This window comes from Heloderma suspectum, chromosome 10 (genome assembly GCF_057233095.1).
Source record: "Heloderma suspectum isolate Gila_16-S chromosome 10, 16-S_ref, whole genome shotgun sequence".
Classification (NCBI taxonomy): domain Eukaryota; kingdom Metazoa; phylum Chordata; class Lepidosauria; order Squamata; family Helodermatidae; genus Heloderma; species Heloderma suspectum.
In genome coordinates, this window is record NC_139467.1 from 12,925,399 (window position 1) to 12,951,513 (window position 26,115).

Below are 26,115 nucleotides of genomic sequence, written 5' to 3' on the forward strand. Positions count from 1 at the left end.
GGCCATTTGCATACGTGCTTTTTTTTTTTTTAAGTCAGCTGTGATAGGCTACGTAAACATTTACGTAGCCTATCACGGCTGACTGCAGGGACACAAACGGCTGAGGCTACAGCCGCCGCCATTTGCGTCCCGGCAGACGATGAGGTTTCGCGGCCGGAGGGACGGGGCGCCTCCCACCCGGCCAGAATTTCGGGGGGAGGGATGGAGCGCCTCCCCCCCCACCGCGAAGCAAGCATCAGGATCAGGTAAGGGACTTTCATCCATCCCTACAGTCAGCCAGTGTTGCTCTGCTAGGTCTGTCCAATTCCACACCAGCTGCATTTTGGTCAGTCCTTCTTGCGCCAAGGAATGTTCTTTTACAAAATGACGCACTTCTAATGTGTTTAAAATACAGATTTAAAACACCAGAGCTAAAAGGTTAAGAAGCTAAAATGCTAAAATTCTGGCAGAATAAAAAGGTCTTCACCTGGTGCCGGAAGGAGAACAATGTAGGTGCCAGGTAAACATTTCCAGGGAGCTCATTCCACAGCCGGGGGCCCACAGCAGGAAAGGCCCTCCTCCTGGTAGCCACCAGCCTCACTTTCTTTGGGAGAGATGGAAGGTGAATGACACCTTTGCATGAATGATTGCAAAGACACAATCCCCTTTTCTATGGAGGAAGAGTCAAGAGACTCAAGCACGTTTGGTCAGTGAGCCATTTTTCCTGCACAAAGTCAAGCCCAAAGATGGCATCTTCGACAACCAGCATCTTCACACCTCAACAAAGGTTCATGGGAAAATATGCAAAACACAGATTCTATTTTGCAGTATCAATTTATTTTGAATGTTCTTGACTCAGTGTAAATCAATCCATACATCATACTGTGTTTGAGCCCAAGGCCCCAGGAGAGCACATCTAAACCCTCTGTTATCTGGCCCCCTGGAACCCACTCAGCCTCTCCCAGTGTCTTAGGAGAAAATTACCAAATCATGAGTCCCAGTCTCTCAGTGCTGTCACCTCTGGGGCCCCAAGTGTCTCCCAAAAGGGTGGAATATGCAGGGAGGAGGTGATTGCTCTCTTCTGTCTACCCCTCACGTTCGGGCTGCTTGGATGATCCCTTGGCAGCTTGGCATTCCAGTTGGCGGATATCATACTTCAACAGTCCATTTGCTACTACTGACTTTCCAGTGGGGTAGGTACAGATCTCATTGTTTGCACAGGCTTGGAGAGAAATAGTTTCATTGGGTAATCCAACTGGGGGAGGGGAAAAGAGAGAATGCATATGAGAATGTTATATTGTAGAGATTACAAAACAATGACACTGTCTTGCCTGAGGGTGTAGGTATAAGTGGAAAGATTCCTCAGGGCACGTCTGTGCACTGTTCTCGTACTCCTTCTGGATACTCCTGTTCAGAGGATGACGTGGAGGTAGGGATGGATGAAAGGGACTTACCTCATCCCGCAGCTTGCTTCGCGGTGGGGGGGAGGTGCCCCGTCCCTCCCCCCAAAGTTCAGGCAAGGAGGGGGAGGCACCCCACCCTGCCCGGCCAAAATTCAGGCCGGGGGGGAGGCACCCCATCCCTCGCCTCCGAAATTCAGGCTGGGGAGGAGTGCCCCGTTTCCCTGGCCACGAAAAAAAAAGGATTTTTTTTTTAAAAAAAGCACACTCGTGATAGGCTACGTAACGATTTATGTAGCCTATCATGGCTAGATTTCCAAAGTCAGCCAAGATAGGCTATGTAAATCGCCATGTAGCCTATCACGGGTGACTTTGAAAAAAAAAAAAGCGTGTACGCAAATGGCGGCTCCCATGGGGACCGCCATTTGCGTTCCTTAGTTTGGCATGTCTAGTCTACATAAAGATTTACGTAGACTACGGCGAAAATAAGGGCAACGCAAATAGCGTTACGTAGCCCATCACGGGTGTGCCTTTTTTTTTAACTTTTCTTTTGCATTTTGCAATGGCGGCGGCATCAGCCGGTCGGGAGACCGGCCGCCGCCCCTGCCCCTGCCGAAACGCCTCTGAAACACCGCCGGGACCCCCCGCCGAGAGGGACATTCGCACGAGGTAAGTCCCATCCCGGGGGGGGCGGGGGGCCGGCGGAGAATTTCCCAACCAACTTCGGGGGACCGAATGCGTTGGAATTCGGCCTCCCGGAGATTCATCAAGAGATTCTCCGCCAACCCTACGTGGAGGTAGGGATGGGCGGGTTCCCTACCTGCTGGTCCAGCCGGGAATCAGCCCTTGGGGGGAGGTGATCTGTTCCTCCCCCCGGAATCCCCTTCGGCTAGAGATGTACGAAAGGGACTTACCTTGTCCCGGAGCTTTTTTTGCGGTGGGGGCGAGGCGCTTTGCTTCTCCCCCCAAAGTTCATGCGAGCGGGGGGTGTCTTCCCGCCTCGCCCGGCTGAAATTCAGGCCAGGGGGGAGGCTTCCCGCCTCACCTGGCCGAAATTCAGGCCGGGGAGAAGCGCCCCGTCTCCCCGGCCGCGAACTTCAAAAGAAAAGTAATAATAAAAAAAAAGCCCCATGATAGGCTACATAACGATTTATGTAGCCTATCATGGCTAGATCTGCAAAGTCAGCCGTGATAGGCTACGTAAATCGTCACGTAGCCTATCACGGGTGACTTTAAAAAAAAAAAAAAGCGTGTACGGCTAATGGCGGCCCCCATAGGGAGCCGCCATTCGTGTTCCTTATTTGGTCACTGTAGTCTACGTAAAGATTTACGTAGACTACAGCGAAAATAAAGGCAACGCAAGTAGCGTTGCCCTTATTTTCGCCGTAGTCTACGTAATCTTTACGAAGACTACAGCGACCAAATAAGGAATGCGAATGGCGGCTCCCTATGGGGGCCGCCATTAGCCGTATGCGCTTTTTTTTTTAAGTCACCCGTGATAGGCTACATGATGATTTACGTAGTCTATCACGGCTGACTTTGCAAATCTAGCCATGATAGACTACGTTAATCGTCAGGTAGCCTATCACGGGGGCATTTTTTTTTTTTTACTTTTCTTGGAATCGTGACGGCGGCAGCCGGTTGAAAGACCGGCTGCCGCCCCCACCCCTGTCGAAGCCCTGCCGAACCGGTGCTGGGACCCACCGCCGGGAGCAACATTCGGGAAAGGTAAGTCCCATCCCGGGGGGGGGTCAGGGGGGGCAGAGAATTTCTCCCCGAAACTACTTCGGGGGGCCGAATGTGTTGGCACTCGGCCCCCCGAAGTTTCGGCGATAAATTCTCTGACACCCCTAGCTTCGTCTGGCTCTGCTCTGTGGCATTCTGAGAAGTCGCCGGCCAGCTCCTAAGTGCCAGTGATACAGCTGCCATTGCTGTATCGCTGGCTGAGGGGGATTGACAGCAGATGCAAATGGCGTCCAGGATGCCATTTGCAGCCGTAAAGGACTTAGATTAAGGTAAATGCAGCCGTAAATGGTTGCAAAAAATGCTTTTTTTCATGCAATAGGCAATGCAAATATTTGTGTGGCCTATCGTGTGAAAAAACAGGGCCACAAGTGGCGTAGTGGATGCCACATTATCCGTTAATTCTAATCCACTTTCACTTATTTTCACAATTGTTTTCTTTTATTTTTCCTTTCTAAGTTTATAGGCCAACCATCTTCTTGGCTTATTAGATTCAAGAAAGCATGGAGTGACCTAGCCCCAGGGAGCCACAGGGGGTGTCTAAAGGCCAAAGCTGAGCCAGCTGCCAGATGCAGGAGTATCTGCCAGAGGAATGTGGAGTGTGGACTCCTCATGCGTGAAGACTTACTCATGAGCAAGGCATTGAAGTATTGAATTTCCCACCTGGAAAGCTGGGGTAAGGTGGTGCAAACATGAAAGATTTGCTGCCATCTGAGGAATATGCACTCCTCACGAGTAAAGGTGTACTCAAGAGGAAGTCCCTGCCAATGGATAGACCTTACCTCAGGTGATGGTAATGGCCTGCAGGTGTGCTCTTCGCACAACTCTTCAGGTTCAGGCTGCAGTGCTTTCCTTTGCGGACACTAGGCGCTGGAAAGATGTCAGGTCCCTGACTCCTGCCTGGTATTCCCCTGCTGCCCCAGGTCTTCTATGTTTCTCCGTGTTGGACTTCTGACTGCGCTACTGACCTTGCTTTGGGGCTTGACCTTGACTGTCTCCGGAGCTGTGTCCAAGCCCCACTGCAAGCAGGATGGCTGTGGTGAGTGACAGGCCTTCCAGTCATTCATGAAGCTGCTTCCCCACCCTGCCCCCAGGTCTTCATGCAGCCAGACTGTCAGCCCATACCAAGAGCAATCTTGGAAATATTAAGAAAAGCACAGCGAGAGCCCTGAGAGTGCTGCTCGATGCCTGACAGCTCAGTTACTCTCCTGCTTGACAAAAGTCCTAATGACCTGACCTCTGAAACAAATGCTTGATGTGTGAATGTGGAAAAACAGGGAGAGGTGAAACTAGCAGCACCTTTATTGCAGCCAAAGAACTAAGAGATATCATGTTCCTGCCGTCAGGTGCAGAGCATAAGAGCAGCAATATAAGCATGCATTCCAGGTGAAGTTGCAAAGTTACTCAGTTAAAATAAAATGAAGAAAGAATGAGAGAAACAGTGCAGGCTTCCCCATGCCCTGGTGTGGATTGGTAACTCTACTCACGTGCACTGAGGATAAAGGTAGTTTCGACACATTGATTTTCAACGCCGAGGCACTGGACAGTTTCCTCCAAGGTGTCGCAATAATCTGAATTCTTTGAGAAGCAGCCCGGGCATCGCATCCCATTGGGTTTAAGGCTCTTCTCACTTGGCACTGCAAAACCCAAACCCCAGAGTCAGCGCAAAGCTCCATGACCATCACATTTTCTCTCTCTCTTGCATCTTCTGCCCTAGGATGTCTAGTCCTAAAGACGGTCACATCTACTGCGCTGTGAGATGAAATTTTACAAATACCTTGACATGGGTTTCGAAAGCCTTTTGCCTGGGACAATCTTCTCTCGATGGGTCACCTGGAGCTCTTGCTCTAGAAGCACTTCCTGCAGCCCTCCTGCTGTCTGCTTGTGGCACAAAACGTGATCTGGATTGTGTAGGCTGATCTGGAGTCTCCTGCCTTACAGGAGGAAACCAGACTTGGCAGTACTGCGATCCCTCCTAGCTGCTGAGATCAACCAAGTACCTCTCATTGAGATTCATACAATTGGTGAGAAACTGTTTTTGTGGTGGACTTGGACCGATAAGGTGATTTTTACCTTGGATGAACTACTGGGTGCTGATGATGAGTTTTTGTCATTCTCAGCTTTGTGTGACAGAGACAACTGACCTGCTATGGCTGAATGGCGATACTTGCAATTGCAACATTTGCTAGAAACTAGGTAGGTACTGCTGCTTTTACAGTTTCAGAGTCCTCCACTATTGGAAGCACTTATTGCTGCCCATCAGTTATACTAACCCACGATCCATGTTTACAAATAATAATTATCAGTGAATAAATACAATAAACAGGGTCTTCAGCAGGAATGGAATAGGGAACTGGATTGTTGCATTTTGTCTGATCAATGGATCACTGCTTTATCATCTCTATCTGATGCATCTATGGATCTCAGGTTAGGTCTTATTTAGCAAAACCTTTTGTTTCATGCCTGCTGGATGCTGCAATGTCTCTTTAATAAGGCTTTGTCTAAGTCAGATAATTGTTGGAGCTGTAACACAGTTAATGCTTCTGTTAATATGTCTGTTGGTAATGTCCAATATTTGCCACTTTGGGGAAGGAGATTAGTATATGGATAAACTTTGTATTGGGATGCTCTTTATTACCAACACACTCTTTCACCAGAAAAATAAATTTAAAACATCATGGAAGCATCCTTGGTCGAAGCACTGGCATCTCTCAGACTATGTCCGTGCCAAAGATCACTGTGATGTATTCCTTACTAGAGCCATGACGAGTGCTGATGACTGCTGGACAGACCATAGATTAGTTCATTCTATGATGGCCATTAAGATTGTCCTTCAACGTAGGGGTGTACAAAATCCTGCTTACCTGGCTCCGCCGGGTTCTGCAGGTGGGGGGAGGCACTCCATGCCTCCCCCTCGGAATCCTGCCTGGCCGACTCTGCTTTGCGGCCAAGCCACGGAGCCGCCAGCCAGCTCCAGCTGCCCACAGCCGGATATCCAGCCGTTGGGCAGCCCTGCAGGGGCACAAATGGCGGCTGTTGTAGCCGCCACCATTTGCATCCCTGTAGTGAGCCGTGATAGGCTATGTAAAAATTTACATAGCCTATCACAGCAGGGGGAAAACCCAAGTGTACACAAATGGCGGTAGCCCCTGCGTTAGCCGTGGTAGGTTACGTATGTATTTACGTAGCCTAACACGGCTGAAGAGGAAGAAGTGAATGGCAGCCACAGGACGGCCACCATTCACAAAGCAGCGCAGATGGGAGCAGGTAAGTGCTCCTTTTTGTGTGCTTTTCATGGGGTGGGGGTGGCGGGCACTTCATCCCGCGTGCCTTTCATGGGTTGAGGGGGTGGGGACTTCGTTCTGCGATGGTTTTCGGGGGGCTGAATGCACTGGCATTCGGTCTCACCGAGATCTGTCACAGAATTCTCTGACATCCCTACCTCAACGTAGGCTCCAAGGAAGAAAACTAAGATGGAAAATCAACAACCAAGCCCCTCAAGATCCTATTAAGAGAGCCTGCTTTCAAACAACTCTTAAGGAACATCTATCTATGGAAACCCCTGAAAATGTCGAGGAACACTGGAATAAACTGAAGACTTCCATTATCGCAGCCTGTGAACAAACTATTGGATACCAAACTAAGAAACATCAGGATTGGTTTGATGAGAATGATAGGGAGATTGAACATATTATTGACAAGAAAAGGAAAGCCTTCCAAATATGGCAAAAAGACATCAATTATGCTGCTAGGAAAAAAAAATCCACACCACTGCAAAGACTGAGGTCCAAAGAAGAACTAGAGAACTTAAGAACACCTGGTGGATAAAGAAAGCTCAAGAAATCCAGTATCTTGCAGATGTCCATGATGCATGGGGCTTTTTTAATGCCACAAAGGCCATCCATGGACCAACAAATCATGGTACAAACCCCTTATGATCAATTGTTGTTCAGTCGTTAATTCATGTCCGACTCTTCGTAACCCATGGACCATAGCATGCCAGGCCTTCATGTCCTCCGCTCTCTCCTGGAGTGTGCTCAAGTTCATATTCATTGCATCGGTGATGCTATCTAGCTATCTCATCCTCTGCTGTCCCCTTCTCCTTTTGCCTTCAATCTTTCCCAGCATCAGGGTCTTTTCCAGGGAGTTTTCTCTTCGCATTAGGTGGCCAAAATATTTGAGTTTCAGCTTCACTATCTGCCCTTCCAATGAGCACTCAGGGTTGATTTCCTCTAGGATTGACTGATTTGACCTCCTTGCAGTCCAGGGGACTCGTAAGAGTCTTCTCCAGCACCGCAGTTCGAAAGCATCAATTCTTCGGTGCTCAGCCTTCCTTATAGTCCAGCTCTCACAGCCATACGTTACTACTGGGAAAACCATAGCTTTGATTATACGAACCTTTGTCGGCAAGGTGATGTCTCTGCTTCTTACTGTGCTGTCTAGGTTTGCCATAGCTTTCCTCCCAAGGAGCAAGCATCTTTTAATTTCATGGCTGCAGTCGCCGTCTGCGGTGATCTTGGAGCCCAAGAAAATAAAATCTGTCACTGCTTCCATTTCTTCCCCTTCTAATAGGAATATTAGTGAGCTCATATCTAACTGATCTGTGGGTCTTCCCTATTCTCTTTAGTCTGATTCTACATTGTGCAATAAGAAGTTCGTGATCTGAACTGCAATTAGCTCTAGGTCTTGTTTTTACCAAATGCATAGATGTCCACCACCTTTGGCTACAAAGGATGTTTGCGATAATAGTATTATGCAATAATAAATAAAAATCTAATTTTGGTGTCGACTGTCTGGTGGAGGTGGAGTCCATGTCCATTCACCCATGCTTGTCTATTTTAGTTCGCTGATTCCCAAGATGTCAATGTTCAATCTTGCCATCTCATGTTTGACCACCTCCAGCTTACCTTGATTCATTGATCTTACATTCCAGTTTCCTAAACAATATTGTTCTTTACAGCATCAGACTTCCTTTTCACCACCAGACACATCCACAGCTGTGTGTCCTTTTGGCTTTGGCCCAGCCGCTTCACTCTTTCTGGTGCTACTTCGAAATTCCCTCTGCTCTTCCCCAGTAGTATATTGTAGGGGTGTACGAAACCCCGCTTACCTGGCTCCGCTGGGTTCCGCAGGTGGGGGGAGGTGCTCCGTCCCTCTCCCTGGAATCCTCGACAGGGGGGGAGGCACTCTGCCCCTCCCCCCGGAATCGTGGCCAGCTGGCTCTGCTCCATGGCCAAGCCGTGGAGCCGCCGGCCAGCTCTAGCCACCCACAGCTGGACATCCGGCCGCTGGGCAGGCAGGGATGCAAATGGCAGCTGTAGTAGCCGCTGTCATTTGCATCCCTGTAGTGAGCCATGATAGGCTACGTAAATATTTACGTAGCCTATCACAGCAGGGGGAAAAACCCCAGTGTACGCAAATGGTGGTAGCGTAGCTAATGCTTCTGTTAACATGTCTGTTGGTAATGTCCAATATTTGCCACTTCTGGGGAGGAGATTATTATATGGATAAACATTGTATTGGAATGCTCTTTCATACATGTCCTTTTAATGTATTCACCTGATTCTTGGAATGGTAACCACAGTCAGTGCAAATGGATTCCTCATTCCCTTTTGACAGATAAAAGACTGATCTTACAACAATGGAAAAATAAACAATAATCTCCTGTAATGCAATAGACTGAAGATCTTACAATGCTTTCCACATTTGAATGGGTGGTGTATAGCCTGGATACTTATCTGGATATTTGGTCAGCTTTTGGTGAAGTTTACGTATAATTTTTAGCCATATTTTTCATATATACATGTCTACACACACACACACACACACACACACTATGGAAGTAGAATACTTCAGTGGAAGTACTGAAATTGATATAGTCAAATTAATATAGTTAATTTTCTTCCTCTTTTTTGTTTTGATGAAATTTCACAATAATTTTTTTTAAAAAAAGACTTTGATACAAAGTCTCCCAAATGTTTAGAATGTATTCCAGCAAGCAAATATGTGTTCTAACAATACTGTACATTTATATTCATAGTATAATACTTTAACTGTCATGGCAGCTGACTAAGAATCCTAGGAATTGTGGTTTAATGAGGATTATGGGACCTGCAAAACTATATATCCTCATCTAACAAGAGGAGTGCTCTTTTTCAGGGTTCCAACCTACTCTGTGGAGGAAAAGAGCCCATCATTCTGACAAGGCCAGGCCCAAGACTAATTCCCTTTCTGTTTGTGAATGCTTCATCTCCCAAGAGTCACTGATACGCCCAGACAGAGTTCTTGAATCTGGCTATCAAGGACCAGCAACCCATCTAGGACAGCATCTGGCTCATCTTGTCAGGGAAAGTTAGCATTTTCAGCCAGGCCCAGGCGTTTTGCCAGAACTGAAGCCTGTTTTCACTGCAGCCATCTTCAGGAGAGGCGGGAAGATACATGGAGCCCTGATGATATTTAAACCTTCATTGGATAGCAGCAGTTGCTGGTAAAATGTTACTTTCTGCACTCGGTCTACAGAGAAATTATTTGTTTTTCTCCATGATAATCCCAACTCCTAAAGAAAGGTCTCTGTATAAGGGAACAAAAGATTGCTATTAAAAATAATAATGGGAAAAAATGAATAGTCTTAGACTCAAGGTTGCAGTCTTCTATTTCTAACTTGAGGAAATAGCCATCAATATCATGGACTGTCTGTATATGTCTTTGTGTGTTATTGGAGCTTGCATATTGCAAGGGCCAGAGGGGATAAGATGCCCTTTGCAACCCATATGGGATTCCTGTTGGTGAGACTCCCAGTGCATGAGGTTTTGCACTCACTACAACGGTGTCCCTGAATGCAGGGCTTTAATTTTCCCCTTAGAATGAATGGCAGTCATTCACTCACGCAGGAGTGAGTTGTGTTCACGCAGCCTGGTTCCCACCCATGGTGACTTCAGCCACTGAGTATCAAGTCAGTGTCTCTCCTCTGCATAGCACCATCCTGTCTTTTCTTTCTCATACTGGAATAATTGCAACTGGGTTTTATATAAATGCAGATGGAGTCTAAAATGATGTAGATACTTACAATGGAGATTTTGTGCATTACACTCATCAGTCTGGCAGCAGTGATATTTCTCCTGGATGGATTTACCAGATACTGAAGTCAGAGAAAAATACCGTGCGGGACATTCGGCAAGTTTGACGCATCCCTTGTAAGCAAACACAAGCGGAACATCCACTGTGAAAAAGAATCAGAAAAGAAGTCTTGATAAGCTTGAAACAGCATTTCGAACTAGGGTTTGTTTCATTTGGACACCATTGTACAATTCCTTATTGGTTAGGATTGAACTGTGTAAACTTGTAGAGAACATGAAACATAGAGATTATTTCAAAGATAATCAGGAAATATATTCTGACACTCCTTTTTCAACCTAAATACACATTTATTCCACCAGGTGGTGTCAAACCTTGTATCCAAGATTTTGATGATTTCATACTAAGAGAGAATGTGAAAGAACACAGAAAAATCAGTGGGTGAACTCGAAATTGAGAGAGAGAGACAGGCAGGAGATCATTTAGCCAATGATGATAGGATAATTATTAAACCTGCAGATAAAGGTGAGGTTACTGTTTTCCTGTATACAATAGATTGTGAAAAGGAAGTGTACAGATGACTCAGTGATAGAAATAATTTTAGCCATGTACAAAGGATCCTCTGTAAAACATAAAGAGAGAGATTGGAGATTTGTTGGAGGAAGGGTTAAGTTTGGGATATTTAACTGGAAAGTTAAATATTTTGCAAAATATGGAGCTTCATACTCTTGTATTTTATATATTACCCAAAATATTTTAGCATAAACAGCAATTAGTCTGCCTCCATGGAGACCCGTATTCTCGGGCAGTAATTCTGTCCTGGAATCCTTATCAAAATATATAAGGTTAGTTTTGCCCCCTTTGTGGTACAAATAAATTGTATATAAGAGATTATATGGTCTTTATGAAAAAAAAGATGAGATTGGACCTTATTAGCTCTAATGATAGGTTGGACCTTATTAGCTCTAATGAAGGTAACCTTAGGTGTCACCTTGTTATATAGAAATATAGCCCAAGCAGGAGCATTATTCTGTGAAAAGAGTTCAGGATTCTAGAGCAAGAAAGACACCACCTATGCATCACATAGCCGCTCTCATGTAATTGGTTCTCTCTAAATCTATTTGTCATTCCACAGACAGTTCTATTGGCAGGCACAAGGAGTAGCAATGGGGCCCCCATGGAAGCAGAATTGGCTGATGAAGATACAGATATAGATGGGACACTTTGAAGATCTGTACATAAATTCTTCTGGCAATCTTTTCTCCAACTTTGTCAAATTTGGGGGCAGATACATGGATGATATCTTTCTGATCTGGCAAGGAAATCTGGAGGAGGTGATGGAGTTTTCTATGGGCACAATCCTATGCATGTTCAGACCGAGAAAAAGCCTACAACTCCCAGCATTCCCCAGCCAGCTTTTCTCTGTCTAAACATGCATAGGATTGTGCCCTAAGTGGGGGGATGCTAGAACGGAGCATATCAAATCTCAGATGACTAAAGACTGGCTGAATATCAACTTTTTAGACAGCTTAGTGAAAAATGAGGAAGGAGGTTGAATGAGTATAATTAATAGGGAAAATGCAGATCAGAACATGCTCCTTTGGTATGATAGTTCACATCCTAAACATATCAGAGAAAATGTTCTTGATGGACAATTCGCAAATATTAAGAGAAACTGTACAACTGAGTCATAATGGAGAATGGTGTCTGATAACTCGTGTCAGCTCCACATACAAAGGGACCATCAAGAGAGATGGTTACAGAGAACTAGAAATAGAATGGATAATATGAGTAGAAGATCCTTACTATCACCCAAATAAAAAGCTTCCAGTGATAGGATGGTATGTAGTTTGCCATTTAAAATAACTGTGTTTCTTTAAGATAATCCATCAATGGATTATGGTAAAATATAGAGCTGAATGCAAAGGGAAAATCTATCTATCTATCTATCTATCTATCTATCTATCATCTATCATCTATCATCTATCTTACAAAAGAGCTAGAAATATAGGGTACTGAGTAGTTAGAAGTGATAAATCTCAGAGAAGAAAAACACTCATGGACATTTCTCTTACTCAGATCAAGTCTTCCAATAGGAAATTTTCCCAGTGGACATTGTAAATATTGTGACCATTGTTTAAAATTGATACAGTTTGTAAATCCTGCTGATGGGAAGAAGGCAGATTTGTGGTATATGCCAGAATTTTCCTTGGAATTAATTTTGTATTTACAATACTAGATGAAATATGAAAATCAGAATATGAGACTAGATCAGTAATATTAGACATCCACTATTGGTCCAGCATTGGGAAGACAAATCCCATAGAGTGAGAAATTTTTGTTTCAGAACAATAGAGAGAAGTTATAAACAGGTAGACAAGGTTCTTTTAGAGAAAGAGGCCAGATAGGTTTTGAGGCTAAATACAATGACTCCCTTTGGCTTGAATGAGTTTCTTGATCTTGTATTGATACTCTGAAATATAGTTGTCTCTAATCAGGATTTGGACACATATTAGCTTGGCTTCTTCTGCTTGATCCATTTTAGCACAGGAGATTGGAGATTGAAACGCAAGCACTATCAAACTGGGTTACACAGTGTAAGTGTATTCACTCCTGGGGGGTGTTATTAATGATACCTGTGTTATGGTCATATATAGATTATAAGGAAATTATGTTTGGATCATTGACCCTTTCGTTAGATGTTCATGTTCACATTTTGTTTTGTTTTTTTAAAAAGTTGTATACCCGAAATCAGATTGACTACATCCTTTGTAGCCAAAGGTGGCGGACATCTATGCAGTCGGTAAAAACAAGACCTGGAGCTGATTGTAGTTCAGATCATGAACTTCTTATTGCACAATTTAGAATCAGACTAAAGAGAATAGGGAAGACCCACAGATCAGTTAGATATGAGCTCATTAAGATTCCTCATGAATATGCAGTGGAGGTGAAGAATAGATTTCAGGGACTAGATTTAGTAGATAGGGTCCCGGAAGAACTATGGACAGAAGTTCGCAACATTTTTCAGGAGGCGGCAACAAAAAATGTCCCAAAGAAAAAGGAAACCAAGAAGGCAAGATGGCTGTCTGCTGAGACACTGGAAGCAGCCCAAGAAAGAAGGAAAGCAAAAGGCAACAGTGATAGGAGGAGATATGCCCAATTAAATGCAAAATTCCAGAGGTTAGCCAGAAGAGAGAAGGAATTATTTTTAAACAAGCAATGTGCAGAAGCGGAAGACAATAATAGAATAGGAAGGACAAGAGACCTCTTCCAGAAAATTAGAAACACTGGAGGTAAATTCCAGGCAAAAATGGGTATAATCAAAAACAAATATGGCAAGGACCTAACAGAAGCAGAAGAAATCAAGAAAAGGTGGCAAGAATATATGGAAGATCTGTATAGGAAGGATAATAATATCGGGGATAGATTTGATGGTGTGGTCAGTGAGCTAGAGCCAGACATCCTGAAGAGTGAGGTTGAATGGGCCTTAAGAAGCATTGCTAATAACAAGGCAGCAGGAGATGATGGAATCCCAGCTGAATTGTTTAAAATCTTGCAAGCTGATGCTGTCAAGGTGATGCATGCCATATGCCAGCAAATTTGGAAAACACAAGAATGGCCAACAGATTGGAAAAGATCAACTTATATCCCCACACCAAAAAAGGGAAGCACCAAAGAATGTTCAAACTATCAAACAGTGGCACTTATTTCACATGCCGGTAAGGTAATGCTCAAGATCTTGCAAGGTAGACTCCAGCAATTCATGGAATGAGAACTGCCAGATGTACAAGCTGGGTTTAGAAAAGGCAGAGGAACTAGAGACCAAATTGCCAATATCCGCTTGATAATGGAGAAAGCTAGGGAGTTTCAGAAAAACACCTATTTCTGTTTTATTGACTATTCTAAAGCCTTTGACTGTGTGGATCATCACAAATTGTGGCAAGTTCTTGGTGGTATGGGGATACCAAGTCATCTTGTCTGCCTCCTGAGGAATCTGTATAATGACCAAGTAGCAATGGTAACAACAGACTGGTTTAAGATTGGGAAAGGAGTATGGCAGGGTTGTATACTCTCACCGTACCTATTCAACCTGTATGCAGAACACATCATGCAATGTGCTGGGCTTGATGAAGCCAAGGCTGGAGTTAAAATCGCTGGAAGAAACATTAACAATCTCCGATATGCAGATGATACCACTTTGATGGCTGAAAGTGAGGAGGGGCTGAGGAACGTTATGACAAAGGTGAAAGAAGAAAGTGAAAAAGCTGCATTGCAGTTAAACCTCAAAAAAAAAAACAAGATTATGGCAACCAACTTGATTGATAACTGGCAAATAGAGGGAGAAAACGTGGAGGCAGTGACAGACTTTGTCTTTCTAGGCGCAAAGTTTACTGCAGACGCTGACTGCAGCCAGGAAATCAGGAGACGTAAACATTTACAAAGCCTATCACGGCTGACTGCAGGGACGCAAATGGCTGCGGCTATGGCCGCCGCCATTTGCGTTCCCGGCTGGCCAGGATTCGCGGCGGGAGGGACGGGGCGCCTCCCCCCCGGCCAGAATTTTTGGGGGGAGGGACGGGGCGCCTCCCCCCCAGCCAGAATTTGGGGGGGAGGGATGGGGCGCCTTCCTCCCGGCCAGAATTTCGGGGGGAGGGATGGAGTGCCTCCCCCCCATCGCGAATCAAATTTCAGTACAGGTAAGTGACTTTCGTACATCCCTATGATGCTGTAAAGAATAATATTGTGTAGGAACCTGGAATGTAAGATCAATGAATCAAGGTAAGCTGGAGGTGGTCAAACATGAGATGCCAAGATTGAACATTGACATCTTGGGAACCAGTGAACTAAAATGGACAAGCATGGGCGAATTTAATTCAGGTGACCATCATATCTACTACTGTGGGCAAGAATCCCTTAGAAGAAATGGAGCAGCACTCATAGTCAACAAAAGGGTGGGGAAAGCAGTACTGGGGTACAATCTCAAAAACGATAGAATGATCTCAGTACGAATCCAAGGCAAACCATTCAACATCACAGTAATTCAAGTCTATGCCCCAATCACTGATGCCGAAGAAGCTGAGGTTGATCAGTTCTATGAAGACCTACAACACCTTCTAGAACTAACACCAAAAAAAGATGTCCTCTTCATCATAGGGGGATTGGAATGCTAAAGTAGGAAGTCAAGAAATCACCGGGATGACAGGAAGCATGGCCTTGATGTACATAATGAAGCAGGCAGGACAAAGGCTAATAGAGTTTTGCCAAGAGAACACACTGATCATAGCAAACACACTTTTCCAACAGCACAAGAGACGACTCTACACATGGACATCACCAGATGGTCAATATTGAAATCAGATTGATTATGTCCTTTGCAGTCAAAGATGGAGAAGCTCTATACAGTCAGTAAAAACAAGACCTGGAGCTGACTGTGGCTCACATCATGAGCTTCTTGTTGTAAAATTTGGACTTAAATTGAAGAACGTAGGGAAAACCACTAAACCATTCTGGTATGATCTAAATCATATCCCTGATGAATATACAGTGGAGGTGAGGAATAGATTTCAGGGTTTAGACCTGATAGACAGAATGCCTGAGGAACTAAGGATGGAGGTCCGTAACATTGTTCAGGAGGCAGCAATGAAATCCATCCCAAAGAAAAAGAAATGCAAGAAAGCCACGTGGCTGTCTGATGAGGCTTTACAAGTAGCTGAGGAAAGAAGGGAAGCGAAAAGCAAGGGAGAAAGGGGAAGATATATCCAACTGAAAGCAGAGTTCCAGGGAATAGCAAGGAGAGACAAGAAGGCCTTCTTAAATGAACAATGCAAAGAAATCAAGGAAAACAACAGAATGGGAAAGACTAGAGATCTCTTCAAGAAAATCGGAGATCTCAAGGGAACGTTTTGTGCAAAGACGGGCATGATAAAGGACAAAGAAGGCAGGGACCGAACAGAAGCAGATGAGATTAAGAAGAGGTGGAAAGAATACACAGAAGAACTATACAGGAAAGATCTTAATGTCCCAGATAGCCATGATAGTGCAGTCAGTGAACTTGAGCTGGACATCCTAGAGAGTGAAGTCAAGTGGGCCTTAGGAAGCATTAGTAACAACAAAGCTAGCAGAGATGACAGTCTTCCAGCTGAGCTACCTAAAATCCTAAACGATGATGCTGTTAAAGTGCTGCACTCAATATGCCAACAAATTTGGAACACTCAACAGTGGCCACAGGACTGGAAAAGGTCAGTTTACATTCCAATTCCAAAGAAGGGCAACACCAAAGAGTGTTCAAACTACGGTACAATTGCGCTCATTTCACATGCCAGCAAGGTGATGCTCAAAATCCTACAAGCTAGGCTTGAGCAGTATGCAAACCGAGAACTACCAGAAGTACAAGCTGGGTTTCGAAGAGGCAGAGGAACTAGAGATCAAATCACCAACATTCGCTGGATCATGGAGAAAGCAAGAGAATTCCAGAAAAACGTCTATTTCTGCTTCATTGACTACGCTAACAGACCACCTTACCTGTCTCCTGAGAAACCTGTACGAGGGTCAAGAAGCAACAGTAAGAACCAGACATGGAACAACCGATTGGTTCAAAATTGGGAAAGGAGTACGACAAGGCTGCATATTGTCGCCCTGCTTATTTAACTTATATGCAGAGTACATCATGAGAAACGCCGGGTTGGATGAATCACAGGTCAGAATTAAGATTGCCGGGAGAATTATCAACAACCTCAGATACGCAGATGATACCACCCTAATAGAAGAAAGCGAAGAGGATCTCAAGAGCCTCTTGTTGAGGCTGAAAGTGGAGAGTGCAAAAGCTGGTTTGAAACTCAACATTAAAATACAAAGATCATGGCATCTGGCCCCATCACTTCCTGGCATATGAAAGGGGAAGAAATGGAAGCAGTGACAGATTTTACTTTCTTGGGCTCCACACCACAGACGATGACTGTAGCCATGAAATTAAAAGATGCTTGCTCCTTGGGAGGAAAGCTATGGCAAACCTAGACAGCATAGTAAGAAGCAGAGACATCACCTTGCCGACAAAGGTCCATATAATCAAGGCTATGGTTTTCCCAGTAGTAATGTATGGCTCTGAGAGCTGGACTATAAGGAAGGCTGAGCGCCGAAGAATGGATGCTTTCGAACTGTGATGCTGGAGAAGACTCTAATGAGTCCCGTGGACTGCAAGGAGGTCAAATCAGTCCATCCTAAAGGAAATCAACCCTGACTGCTCATTGGAAGGACAGATACTGAAGCTGAAGCTCAAATATTTTGGCCACCTAATGCGAAGAGTAAACTCTCTGGAAAAGACCCTGATGCTGGGCAAGACTGAAGGCAAAAGGAGAACGGGATGGCAGAGGATGAGATGGCTAGATAGCATCACCGATGCAATGAATATGGACTTGAGCACACTCCGGGAGAGAGCGGAGGACAGGAAGGCCTGGCGTGCTATGGTCCATGGGGTCACGAAGAGTCAGACATGACTGAACGACTGAACAACAACAACAACAAATGAGACCACAATCACCTAGTTATGCTGTACTAGGTCTGTCCAATCCAACACCAGCTCCACCTTTTCCCCCATGCTTCTTGTGCTGAAGAACATTCTTTTACAAAAAGGTGTGTGTGTGTGTGTGTGTGTGTGTGTGTGTGTGTGTAGACAAGACCTGCAATCAAAACTGTTCTTTGATATTTCAGCCTCATGTAGCCTTGGGGGGAAAAAAACCAAGCCATGGGGTAAGCAAAATGAGAGTTTTATCAGGAATTTTGGAGAAATCCACAATGGAAGCAAATGAGTTTGGATTTTTTGAATCTGACCTGTTGATTCCACAGTGGACTAGTTTTACCCCTGCTGGGCAGATTCTGTGGACACATGGAGCATTCGTTTAACCTTTGGGAATTTTGCACAAATTTCATCCTAGGGAAGAAAAAAAAAACGGTTGAAAATCCACATTTCCCCTGTAGGCTAAAGCATGAAAATGCTTGGCGGCGGGGGGGGGGGGGAGGATTTGTGCATTTTGGAGGAATTTGTGCATTTTTGCACTTACCAATTTGTGCCAATTCGAAAACTAAAAAAAAGGATCCTGTCAATGGGTGGATGATGGTATGAAAGGCACCTGACAATTGGCAAGACACAGATGGAACAGATTAGATTACACAATCGGTACATCCCTAAATTCTATTCCAAAAATATAAACTACTCCAATCTTAGATAAAACAATTTGTTGTTTATTTGGTCAGTCACTTCCGACTCTTCATGACTTCATGGACCAGCCCACACCAGAGCTTCATGTCGGCCGTCGCCACCCCCAGCTCCCCCAAGGTCGAGTCGGTCACCTCCAGAATATCATCCATCCATCTTGCCCTTGGTCAGCCCCTCTTCCTTTTGTCTTCCACTTTCCCTAGCATCAGCATCTTCTCCAGGGTGTCCTGTCTTCTCATTATGTGTCCAAAGTACTTCAATTTTGCCTTTAATATCATTCCCTCAAGTGAGCAGTCTGGCTTTATTTCCTGGAGTATGGACTGAGTTGATCTTCTTACAGTCCAAGGCACTCTCAGAATTTTCCTCCAGCACCACAGTTCAAAACCATCTCTCTTCCTTCGCTCAGCCTTCCTTATGGTCCAGCTCTCGCAGACATAGGTTACTATGGGGAATACCATTGCTTGAACTATGAGGACCTTTGTAGTCAGTGTGATGTCTCTGCTCTTCACTATTTTATCAAGATTTGTCATTGCTCTCCTCCCAAGAAGTAAACGTCTACGCTATTTGCGTTGCCCTTATTTTCACCGTAGTCTACGTAAATCTTTACGTAGACTAGACGTGCCAAAATAAGGAACGCAAATGGCGGCGCCCCATGGGAGCCGCCATTTGTGTACGCGCTTTTTTTTTTCCAAAGTCACCCATGATAGGCTACGTGACGATTTACATAGCCTATCACGGCTGACTTTGGAAATCTAGCCGTGATAGGCTACGTAAATCTTTACGTAGCCTATCACGGGTGTGTGTGTGTGTGTTTTACTTTTTTTTTCACGGCCGGGTAGACGGGGCGCTCCTACCCGGCCTGAATTTCGCCGGCGAGGGATGGGGCGCCTCCCCCCCGGCCTGAATTTTGGCCGGGCGAGGCGGGGCGCCTCCCCCCCCTCACCTGAACTTCGGGGGGAGAACCGAAGTGCCTCCCCCCCACCACGAAGCAAGCTGCGGGATGAGGTAAGAGACTTTCGTACATCCCTAGCTCTTCCCCAGTAGTATATTGGACACCTTCCGACCTGAGGGGCTCATCTTCTGGCGTCATCTCTTTTAGCCTTGTGATACTTTCGTAGAGATGTCGGAGAATTTCTCCACGAATCTCCAGGAGGCCGAATGCCAATGCATTCAGCCCCCCGAAATTGTTGGAGAAACAGTCCGCCCCCCCCGGGATGGGACTTACCTTGTGCGAATGTCCCTGGTGGTGGCGGCTCCCGGAGGCAGTTCGGCGGCAGTTCAGCAGCGGCGGTGGCGGCCGGTCTTCCGACCGGCTTCCGCCGCCGCCATTTCCAAGTAAAACAACAACAACAACAACAACAATCACGGCTAGATTTTCAAAAACCACCATGATAGGCTACGTAAATGTTTACGTAGCCTATCATGGCTGACTTTGGCGGAAAAAAAATGAGTACGCAAATGGCGGCGCCCATGGGCGCCACCATTTGCGTACGCGCTTTTTTTCCCCAAAAAAAATCAGCCGTGATAGGCTACGTAAACATTTACATAGCCTATCACGGCTGACTGCAGGGACGCAAATGGCAGCGGCTATGGCCGCTGCCATTTGCGTCCTGGCAGGAGAAGAGGTTTCCTGGCTGGAGGGACGGGGCGCCGCCGCCCCAGCCAGAATTTCGGACGGAGGGACGGGGCGCTTCCCCCCCCGGCCAGAATTTCAGCGGGGAGGGATGGGGCACCTCCCTCCCCACCCAGAATTTCGGGGGGAGGGACGGAGCTGCTCCCCCCCACCGCGAAGCAAGCTGCGGGATCAGGTAAGGGACTTTCGTCCATCCCTAGTTCCATGGGGTTTTCTTGGCAAGAATACTGGAGTGGGTTGCCATTTCCTTCTCCAGTGGTCTCATTTAGGAATGGTCAAATTCCCCCCCCCTGCATTTCATTCAAAAAAATTTTTTAAGTGCTTTCCATTCTGAATAATGAAATTTAATAATGAAGAAATTTGTGAATTTTAGTAAATTCTTATCAAAATGAACCAAAACAAAAGTCTAACCCATCTACACCAGCCAGATTCCATAGATACAGCTATTCCAGGCACGGAGAGGAGCATGTTGTACCTGCTTGACGTGTGTGTGTGTGTGTGTGTGTGTGTGAGAGAGAGAGAGAGAGAGAGAGAGATTGAGAGAGAAAGATGTGGAACCTGTCAGAAAAAGAGAGATGGCAACCCTAAATCACCACTAACATAGTTGAATACACAGAGAATCAAAGCCAGACTTTTTAGAGCTAAGCACTCAAGCCCTGGGCTTGGATGGACAAATCTGTCAGTTTTGATTTCTCCCACGTTCAGTTGTTTCTAATCTCTAGTTTCTAATAGCTATCTAATATGGGGCACTTTGCAAAGTTTGACAAAATCCTATCAAAACCAAACTGAAAAGAAACTCTCACCTATCCCTAGTCTTGGGTGTCCCTGTCCCTCGTATTGGCTATCAAGCCGTCCACCAGAAGGGATGATCACCAGAAACTTGAAACACGGAAGAGAAATGTAGGGGAACATACTCTGATTGTTAGTACTTCTTGGTCAGTTTCATATGTTATACTTTAAGGGCACTTTAGGGGCCCAATCCTATCCGTGTTTAGACAGAGAAATGCATGTTTAGACAGCTAGCCATGCTGGCTGGGGAATGCTGGGAGTTGTAGGTCTTTTCTCTATCTATGGGTAGGATTGTGCCCTAGATCAACTAATAAGACTGAATGAATAGTTTTTACCTCAGTCAGCACTGTGGCTGACATATAATTTAATGTCTAATGCTGGGAGGCAATATCTTCAACTACAGCACCTGCTGGTGTTTACATACGGCCTGCAACGAGTGCTTCAGCTCTCCTGCATTGCTGGAAGAGCTAACTGGTTCTTTACATAAAGCTGAGCCTATAGCTTTTTGTCACTTTCTTTTGGAATGTAATAAAGTGGATGTTCAGAACGTTAGAGAGGAATGGGATAGGGAACTGGAAGGCTCTATCGAACCTGAGCAATGGAAAGTTGCCCTAGCTTCCATATGTGCTATTTTTGTAGATTTAAAATGGAGGCTGATACAGTGAAAAAGGTTCTTTTGCAAATGTTGGATGCCACAGAGGCTTCTTAAGAAGAGGCTGGCTACCTCTGCTAGATGCTGGCAATGAGGACAGTGCCTCATGGAGGCATATGGTGTGGGCATGCTCTGTGGTGGCATCTTTCTGGTTGGAAGTCGTTGCATGCATAAATTTTGTTCTTAAAGAATTTGTAATAATTGCCCAGGTTTGTGTGCTTTTAAATTATATTCCTGTGATTTAATAGATGGACAGCAAAAGTGGACTTTGAGAGCCCTTACAGTTGCAAAGAGATCCATACTCCAAGCATGGAAAGATAAGTACCCTCTACCTATCATTCAATGGGCAGAAGTTTGGAGGGCGCAATCCTACCTTGATAGTCGGCAGCCTCTGCAGTTGGAGGCTGCCGGGTATCCAGTGCAAGGCGGCCAGAGCACAGAGACGATCCTAGCCTCCGTTCTCTGGTCACCCTGCATTTTCCTGAGATGGGCACTTTCACCCACCTAGGTGCAGCTTCAAGGGTGGGGGGAAGGAGGCCAGGATGTGCATAGGAAGCTGTGTAATGCAGCTTCCATGGTCTCCTCCCCTTCCCGCCCCTGGGAATGCACCCTTTTTGCTATCTCCGCACTCTGTTTCTGAGCACAGAGATGTAGCCACATGGAGAGAACCACACTAGCCATGAGAAGGCCAGGGAGGGGGTGGGGAGCACAGTTTCGGGGCTCTGAGGTCAGAGCCCTGGTTCTGCCCTCAGATCCCAGAAACAAAATTATCCTATGTCTCCCAGATACCATCTAGGGGTCATAGGATTGCACCCTTACTGTTATTCTAAATTTATCCAAATGGTCATCAATTTCATCTGGATGCTTATTTATTTAATGTATATATTTAAAACTGTACTATTGATGCCTTTTTTCCTCTTCTTTTCTTTTCTTTTCTTTTCACTGTGGATGTGAACAGTTATTGTTAATAGATAATGCATGTTCTTTCTTTTTTTCTGTTGCTGTTTTTCCCCCTTTTGTTTCCCCTTTTGTTTTTAATGCAAATAAAAATTATTATAAAATAAAACAATTTGTGCAGTTCATTTAAATTCTGAATGTGTGTGTGTGTGTGTGTGTGTATGTATATAAATGAATGAATGAATGAATGAATGAATGAATGAATGAATGAATGGTATGCTTACCCACTAGGGTGTTTTGAACCCAAATATTCTAAGTTGTGAAATTGAGCAGGACCAAATTAACACTTCACATAAAATGATGAAGGAACAACTGGGGTTTAAAAACTTAATGTCTGGGCTTTAAAATGTCTGGGGTTTAAAAACTTAAGTGTAAATCATACATGTTAGAAACTTTAATGTATCCGAGGTAAAAGTAGTCACTATTATAATATAAAGCCATGACTGAGTGAAGAATGCATAGCTATAACTTTACAGATAGGACTTTAGGAGAGCTCAGGTTTTCGTAGTGATCCCCAAGGACACATGTCAGCCATTCCTGGATGTCCCAGAGACCAAATGATGAAAGCAAAGCACAGACAAGAGTTTTTTCTCACTCACATATTGTGTAATTAGCAACCACGGTAAGGCAAGCATCTTGACCTTCTTTGCACGTCTCCATCCTCACATCTTCATCTCTACATTTTTCTCCACAGCCAAAACATGTTTTGCATCTCAAAGGTGCCACTGCAGACAGAAGAAAGGGTTGTAAAACCTCAGGGTCACCTACATAGGTCATACAATACTTCACAGCTAAAACCAGCGTCCCTTTCCTTTTCTCCACAAGTAATTATCCATAACTATTCCACTGATAACTCCCTAGGAAGTGTGCTTTGGAATGCAGCTTAAAGTCATTTGGAAGGGTTAGGAGTGTTGTTTTCAGTGTGTTACAAAACTATTTTTCCTACTTTTCATACAGTTAAATCCATGTCCAATAAATTCTCTTTTTATCGTTTTGCAAATATCAAAGCAAGGTTATTTAACAGATCTATCCCAATACTATATCTGTTTACAATATAGATGAAAACAGCCATTGTTTCCAGCCAAGTCTCCGTAGGAAGAAGAGTTCTTAGAAATGCTCAGTCAGTCTGACCTAGAAATTCTGTATGGTAAGAATGGTACAGTTCCAGACATCCTTGCTTATTTAGGACATTTATATACCACCACTCATTCTCTAAAAAGGTAAAGGCATCCCCAACCAGTCGTGTCCGACTCTAGGGTGTGGTGCTCATCTCCATTTCTAAGCCGAAGAGCCAGCGCTGTCCGAAGATGCTTCCGTGGTCATGTGGCCGGCATGACTGAACACTGAGGTGCATGGAACTCTGTTACCTTTCCTGCCAAAGTGGTACCTATTTATCTACTTGCCATTTCTTGCTTTCGAACTGCTAGGTTCGGGAAGATGGGAGCTCACTCCGTCATGCAGCACTTGGGTCTCGAACTGCTGTCCTGCCGACCTTCCGGTCTGCAATTCAGCATCTTAACCACTAAGCCACCGTGGTTCCTTTTTATGTAGAGTCGATCAACAGATTTGGGAAGAGTTTTATAAAGGCTGAACATTCTGTGCTAGAGATCTCCGACTCTTTCCAAAGAACTACGATGCCCAAAGTTCCTGGGGAAGAACGTAAAGCCAGTTTATATCTACAACTTATGTAAGCTCTATTATTCTGGTGTCAAGTGACTCTTCCCTATTCTAAACACCTAGACTGCATTCAATTCTGTGGAGTCCTCTATCCATATCCTTTGACTCTACTAGGGAATAAAAACCTAATTTCCCAGATAAGCTGACTCTCCTCTTTGGCTTCAAGAACTGTAGATGTTCTTGGCCTTTCTCCAGCCAGCCTGATATACTGTATTCCCTCCCAGAAAAAAGAACAAGAATATAGAATGGGTTCATACTCACCTGGAGAAACTAAGACAAAAATGAGGAATGGACTCAGGAGCGCCTTCATAGTGATGAGAAGATCAAGAGCCAGGAGGGCCTGGATCAGAGCTAGACCAGCCACGGCAACTGATGTCAGAAGTGCCTGATGCAGAATGATTTATAGGCCAAGGAGAGGAGCCGAACAACTGGTGTGATGGGAAGGAGGAATGACTTTAATTGAACACACCTCAGTATTTGATGTGTTTCAGAGGTTTCGAGAACTTGATAAATGATGCCAAATCCAAGCATAAAACCTGTTTCACTACTCCAGATGTGGGAAAACAGGTCGATATATACCTGCCACGGAAGTGCTTCCAGCCACTTCTTTAAATGAGAGGGGAGACTGCGAGTTTTTCTTCCACAGCGTGCTCATTATTTTCATGAAGTCCAGAGTCCAAAATTACCTAACAGCACCTAATAGCAGAGTCTCGGAGTGTGCCTGATTCAGCAGAGGCCTGCCTAGCCAGTTGCTCCTGGGCAATTGCACTCTGAGGAAGGGAAGAGCAGGTGTGTCAGCTGCTCTCATATCACATGGCATGCAAGAGGCCTTCATCTGTTGCTTCCTCCAAGCGGGCCCAGGCCCCTTGCCCTGGGGGAGAACAGGAGTGGAATTTCTTCGGAAAAGGTTTGAATGAGCAACAGCGTCTCAATTTGGGAGAACGTAAGGTGTGAGTGTACGGCTGGCCCTGGCTTGCTTGAGTATTTCTGGAGCTCCTTGGCTCTGCAGCCATCTTTCTGGAGTGCACCTGTGTTTTGTGTGATCCAGGTGGCCAGATTCTGGTGGGTTCATATTTCTCCTTGGAATCAGGGTTTGTGCTAGGCTAGAGAAAGCTGAGTCGGTGTGGGAGGAGGATGGGGCCTCTTGCTCTTTTGTGCTCAAAAGCCACAAAGCCTTGTGGCACCTGAAAGACTTACACATGTACTGTGGCATAGTAAGCTTTCATGGACAGGAGTCCACTGTACAGAAGGTTATTTTGAAAGATGTTGCTTTTCATGTAATGAGAAAAATGGCACTTGCTGAAATAGAGTTACAGGGGCCCTGATGATCTCCGTTGCATCGGATCCCCCTGGTTAGCTGGCTTTTTGCCCACATGTGCTTCCCCTTTTGCTGCCTCCCTTGCATCGTTCTGACTGAGGTGTCTTCCTGAAATCAAAGTCTCCTCTTGCCTGTCTGTATATTCTTTTTTGTAAGCAAAGATGTCCTTAAGAGACAGGATCCTCTAAAGACACACACGCACATTTTAGAGCCTAAGGCAACTGCCTCACACAACTGACTTGGGATGTCATGAGAAAGCAGCAAATGAATGAATTAATTAATATGGTGTTTTCACTGCTAGGGAAGGGTAGAGGTGGCTGGTGGGATTTTCTGCCTCAGGGACAAGAACAATGGGGCCGTCTTTGAGTGCTCCCATGCACCCTGACTAGGCTGGGAGGGTGCGGCAATTTGCCTCAGGCAGCAAAGTGTCTTGAGCCCAGCCCTGGACATGGCCACGGAGACCTGTGGGACGGGAAATGGTGGCTGGGATATTACAGGCAATGATGTGGGGGAGAGAAACATGTCGGGGTACAGAGCGATCCATGGATGGATCAGCCAGTGCTAGTGAATGGAGTACCAGACTTGGCCCACAATACCTGGGCTCAGATCAGGGCTGAATCTATACTTATCATTTATGTCATTATGGAAGTGCCATCATAATTGCTGGGGCACATGAGATAT

General features: G+C 45.2%; 1 protein-coding gene across 1 annotated transcript; it reads right to left on the reverse strand.

The window, feature by feature from the left end:
- Positions 1-803: 803 nt before the first annotated feature.
- LOC146337721 (phospholipase A2 inhibitor and Ly6/PLAUR domain-containing protein-like) lies at positions 804-23,158 on the reverse strand. Its single transcript, XM_084815177.1, has 4 exons — positions 23,039-23,158; positions 10,189-10,341; positions 4,610-4,759; positions 804-1,234 (listed from the first exon to the last, which is right to left on the reverse strand). Exons 1-4 carry the CDS (start codon positions 23,097-23,099, stop codon positions 1,065-1,067), a joined length of 534 nt encoding a protein of 177 aa, XP_084671303.1. The 5' UTR covers positions 23,100-23,158; the 3' UTR covers positions 804-1,064.
- Positions 23,159-26,115: the final 2,957 nt, after the last annotated feature.